At 50.1% G+C, this 5632-nt stretch overlaps 1 protein-coding gene across 1 annotated transcript; it reads left to right on the forward strand.

Annotated features, from left to right (window-relative positions):
• The first annotated feature begins 547 nt into the window (after window positions 1-547).
• On the forward strand, window positions 548-2809 carry LOC138967789 (uncharacterized). Its single transcript, XM_070340445.1, has one exon. The coding sequence runs from the start codon at window positions 548-550 to the stop codon at window positions 2807-2809; it is 2262 nt and encodes a 753-aa protein (XP_070196546.1).
• The last annotated feature ends 2823 nt before the right edge of the window (window positions 2810-5632 follow it).

Below are 5632 nucleotides of genomic sequence, written 5' to 3' on the forward strand. Positions count from 1 at the left end.
GGCAGGGGTGGGGGGGGGGGGGGGGTTGATGGAGCATTGGGAGAAAGAGACGAGTCTAGCAGATCCAGACTGTGGTTGGAAGCAAGTTTTAGCTGAGATAGAGGGCGAAACTGAAATAATGCAAGAAGAGGTGTGCACATTTTAAACTGTAAACAGAGAAATGTTAAAGATATCATACTTTTTTTTACAAGATCACGAATTATGTAGATTATAATAATTGTCACTCAAGTTAATATCGGTGTCATTCGGTGAGAGAGATAAAGAAAAAAAAGAGAGAGAGAGAGAGACAGAGACAGACAGACAGACAGACAGACAGATAGACAGACAGACAGACAGACAGACAAGCAGGCAGAACACATGGACAGAACACGAACAATCAGACGGGACAGACAGAAGACAAAACGTCCAACGACAGACAGAGACAGACAGAGACAGACAGAGACAGACAGAGACAGACAGAAACAGAAGCACAGTGCACCCACAACCCCACCACTGCCATCCCAATGTCTTCAACCCGTGCACCCACAACCCCACCACTGCCATCCCAATGTCGTCTTCAACCCGTGCACCCACAACCCCACCACTGCCATCCCAATGTCGTCTTCAACCCGTGCACCCACAACCCCACCACTGCCATCCCAATGTCGTCTTCAACCCGTGCACCCACAACCCCACCACTGCCATCCCAATGTCGTCTTCAACCCGTGCACCCACAACCCCACCACTGCCATCCCAATGTCTTCAACCCGTGCACCCACAACCCCACCACTGCCATCCCAATGTCGTCTTCAACCCGTGCACCCACAACCCCACCACTGCCATCCCAATGTCTTCAACCCGTGCACCCACAACCCCACCACTGCCATCCCAATGTCTTCAACCCGTGCACCCACAACCCCACCACTGCCATCCCAATGTCGTCTTCAACCCGTGCACCCACAACCCCACCACTGCCATCCCAATGTCTTCAACCCGTGCACCCACAACCCCACCACTGCCATCCCAATGTCTTCAACCCGTGCACCCACAACCCCACCACTGCCATCCCAATGTCTTCAACCCGTACACCCACAACCCCACCACTGCCATCCCAATGTCTTCAACCCGTGCACCCACAACCCCACCACTGCCATCCCAATGTCTTCAACCCGTACACCCACAACCCCACCACTGCCATCCCAATGTCTTCAACCCGTGCACCCACAACCCCACCACTGCCATCCCAATGTCTTCAACCCGTACACCCACAACCCCACCACTGCCATCCCAATGTCTTCAACCCGTACACCCACAACCCCACCACTGCCATCCCAATGTCTTCAACCCGTGCACCCACAACCCCACCACTGCCATCCCAATGTCGTCTTCAACCCGTGCACCCACAACCCCACCACTGCCATCCCAATGTCTTCAACCCGTGCACCCACAACCCCACCACTGTCATCCCAATGTCTTCAACCCGTGCACCCACAACCCCACCACTGTCATCCCAATGTCTTCAACCCGTACACCCACAACCCCACCACTGCCATCCCAATGTCTTCAACCCGTACACCCACAACCCCACCACTGCCATCCCAATGTCTTCAACCCGTACACCCACAACCCCACCACTGCCATCCCAATGTCTTCAACCCGTACACCCACAACCCCACCACTGTCATCCCAATGTCTTCAACCCGTACACCCACAACCCCACCACTGCCATCCCAATGTCTTCAACCCGTACACCCACAACCCCACCACTGCCATCCCAATGTCTTCAACCCGTACACCCACAACCCCACCACTGCCATCCCAATGTCTTCAACCCGTGCACCCACAACCCCACCACTGCCATCCCAATGTCAGTCTTCAACCCGTGCACCCACAACCCCACCACTGCCATCCCAATGTCAGTCTTCAACCCGTGCACCCACAACCCCACCACTGCCATCCCAATGTCTTCAACCCGTACACCCACAACCCCACCACTGCCATCCCAATGTCTTCAACCCGTGCACCCACAACCCCACCACTGCCATCCCAATGTCAGTCTTCAACCCGTGCACCCACAACCCCACCACTGCCATCCCAATGTCTTCAACCCGTACACCCACAACCCCACCACTGCCATCCCAATGTCTTCAACCCGTGCACCCACAACCCCACCACTGCCATCCCAATGTCTTCAACCCGTACACCCACAACCCCACCACTGCCATCCCAATGTCTTCAACCCGTGCACCCACAACCCCACCACTGCCATCCCAATGTCAGTCTTCAACCCGTGCACCCACAACCCCACCACTGCCATCCCAATGTCTTCAACCCGTACACCCACAACCCCACCACTGCCATCCCAATGTCTTCAACCCGTGCACCCACAACCCCACCACTGCCATCCCAATGTCAGTCTTCAACCCGTGCACCCACAACCCCACCACTGCCATCCCAATGTCTTCAACCCGTGCACCCACAACCCCACCACTGCCATCCCAATGTCTTCAACCCGTGCACCCACAACCCCACCACTGCCATCCCAATGTCAGTCTTCAACCCGTGCACCCACAACCCCACCACTGCCATCCCAATGTCAGTCTTCAACCCGTGCACCCACAACCCCACCACTGCCATCCCAATGTCTTCAACCCGTGCACCCACAACCCCACCACTGCCATCCCAATGTCAGTCTTCAACCCGTACACCACCACATGGGTCTAAGAGGGCAGGGAATAGAAAATGTCCTGGTCGCGTGAGCTTTGCTGGAATTCCTCGCTTCGTGCAGGGCATTGATTTGCCAGGACGTCCTGAAGGTTTAGCGCTGTAAATCTCCCGCCCTGCACATGCCAGCACCTTGCATAACATCAGGCTGCCACTGATGTGGTCCTGCTGCTGATTTGAATTAACTTGGAGTCACTCCCTTGCCTGCTGATGTGTCGTGAGAGATCTTAAAACCAGAGCGACTTTGCAACTACTAGATTTTTCAACACCCCTTGTACCATTTCGTGTTGTGAACTGAAGAATCTTGCAATTGATAGACATTCTCGATATCCTGATTCCCTAAGCTAGCACGATCTTTGAAATACAACAACATGTGGGACACACTCTCGCGAGAGCTGCGAAGACTCGATGTACTTAGCTCTCGCGACGCTGATTTGTGAAGCATGCAGTACGAATATTTCGCGAGAACTCTTCAAATTCCGAAAAGGTTTGTTGTAAGTTTATGTAAGTACGTGAAACTCTTAGATTGTGAGGACTTAATCTTGACAAAATTAGTTAGTTTGGCAACATACCAGTACTGTATTTAAAAACATATCGACGACCCAGATTGAGTCTATTTTGAGTATTATTTGTCACGAAAAATTATTTTATTTCAACCCCTTCTTTGAAGGTTTACTGAAAGTTAATTGCTACCTTTTAAACTTCCTTGTCAGAAATTAAAATGAACTTATTTTCACTGCCCTTCACGCCTAAACTTTACAGGAAGTAATCTAAAAGTCAAACACTTCTGGCAAGATACATCCAGATTTTTTTTCTTCAATGCTTGGGGAAAAAAACTCCGATTTGGAAAGCAATCTGAAATAGTACCCGTTATCAGCACGCCCTTCCAGCTAGGAATCGTTCACCGTCCATTCACTGCTGTGTGATTGTTCACGTATCAGTTCCTAACGCTGTCCAAATGTCCTGCAGTCAGAAAACGAAAACACAGACAACTAGCTAAATGCGGAGGGAATGAAAGACAATACGTGGTGTCCTTTGGCTAGTAATTTGTGAAAAGGCTATTACGTCGAAAACGTGATTGCTCCTTTCAATTTGTTCGTGTTTGCCTTCTTTGAATTTTAGAAAGGCAATGCGGTTTTTACAGCTATGGTGAATGAATGAATTGTTTTCATTCTGAAGTTACGAGGGAATGTAAATGATACATATGTTCCAGGTATTATCTGACGTACGTATACATCCACTAGATGAATACCCGGCTTTGCCGGGAAGAAGTACAGCCGAATACAGCCGGCTTCGCACCACACGAAGGAATGGAGATAAACGCGCAAAACACTGGAGAAGATAAGGAAGAGTTACTGGGAATGGATGTGCAGAAAAACCATAAAAACCAAAATCGGTTCAGCGCTGCGCGCTGAGAGCACGTGTTGAAAATTGTCATCGACCAGATTGTGTCCGGGGTCTACTTGGATATGCCCACCAAATTTGAAGCAGATCCATCAAGAACTTTGGCCATGCATCGCGAAGTGACAGACAGACAGACAGACACACACAAGCCGTATATAGATATAGATAGATACCCCATCTCTGTATCTGTCTCTGTGTCTCTGTGTCTCTGTCTCTCTGTCTCTCTCCCTCTTCTCTGTCGTCTGCCTCGGCCTCTCTGTCTCTCTTTCTGTTTCTGCCCCTCTCTCTCTCTCTCTCTCTCTCTCTCTCTCTCTCTCTCTCTCCCTCCCTCTCTTTCTCTTCTCTCCCTCTCTTTCTCTTCTCTCTCCCTCTCTCTCTCTCTCTTTCCTCTCTCTCTCTCTGTCCTCTCTCTCTTTCTCTTCTCTCCCTGTCTTTCTCTTCTCTCTCTCTCTCTCTCTCTCTCTCTCTCTCTCTCTCTCTCTCTCTCTCTCTCTCTCTCTTTTTCTCTCCGTCTCAAACCTCCCCAGAGTTCTCCTATTACATCACCTGCATACTGATTACTTCTCAGTACGTAGAATCGCTCCAGGCTTCTTCATTTTTTTAATCAATCTGTACTCAACAACATGCCAAGGGTACTGATCTAATGTTACTCCGAGTAAACAGTTTGGCAATTAGGAGAAAAACAAATGCTGTCTCAATCGTACACGGATTACGAAATAAAGTTCCGTACTACGTCTATTCCTAGAAACGACACACACGCACACACACACACACACACACACACACACACACAAACACACGCACGCACGCACGCACGCACGCACAAACACAAACAAACATTCACGCACGCACGCACGCACAAACACACACACACACACACACACAACAACCACAACCACAACCACAACAACAACAACAACAACATCCCCACCCCCACCCCATCCCCTTCCCATCGCCACCCTACCCCATGCACCCTCCACCCCCGCCCCCGAATACGGTAACACGCCTAGTTAAGGGGCTATCTGATGGAGGAAGTTTGAAGCACCCTGCATGTCGAGGTCCGGGCCCTCGGAGACGTAGGACCTGCATGAACGGACCCAAAAAGTATCGGGCCTGTCAACGCCAATCAAGCGGTTCCCCCTTCAAGACAAGGGCTCGGAACTTGTCCTCCCTCTCAACAGATCCTGTTGGTGTCAATCCATTTTCATTTTACCCCCATTTCTAGTTCGTCCTTTTTATATTTAGTCAAGTTTTGACTAAATATTTTAACATCGAGGGGGAATCGAAACGAGGGTCGTGGTGTATGTGCGTGTGTGTGTGTGTGTGTGTGTGTGTGTGTGTGTGTGTCTGTCTGTGTGTGTGTGTGTGTAGAGCGATTCAGACTAAACTACTGGACCGATCTTTATGAAATTTGACATGAGAGTTTCTGGGTATGAAATCCCCGAACGTTTTTTTCATTTTTTGGATAAATGTCTTTGATGACGTCATATCCGGCTTTTCGTGAAAGTTGAGGCGGCACTGTCAC

This window comes from Littorina saxatilis, linkage group LG5, assembly GCF_037325665.1.
Source record: "Littorina saxatilis isolate snail1 linkage group LG5, US_GU_Lsax_2.0, whole genome shotgun sequence".
Taxonomy (NCBI): Eukaryota; Metazoa; Mollusca; class Gastropoda; order Littorinimorpha; family Littorinidae; genus Littorina; species Littorina saxatilis.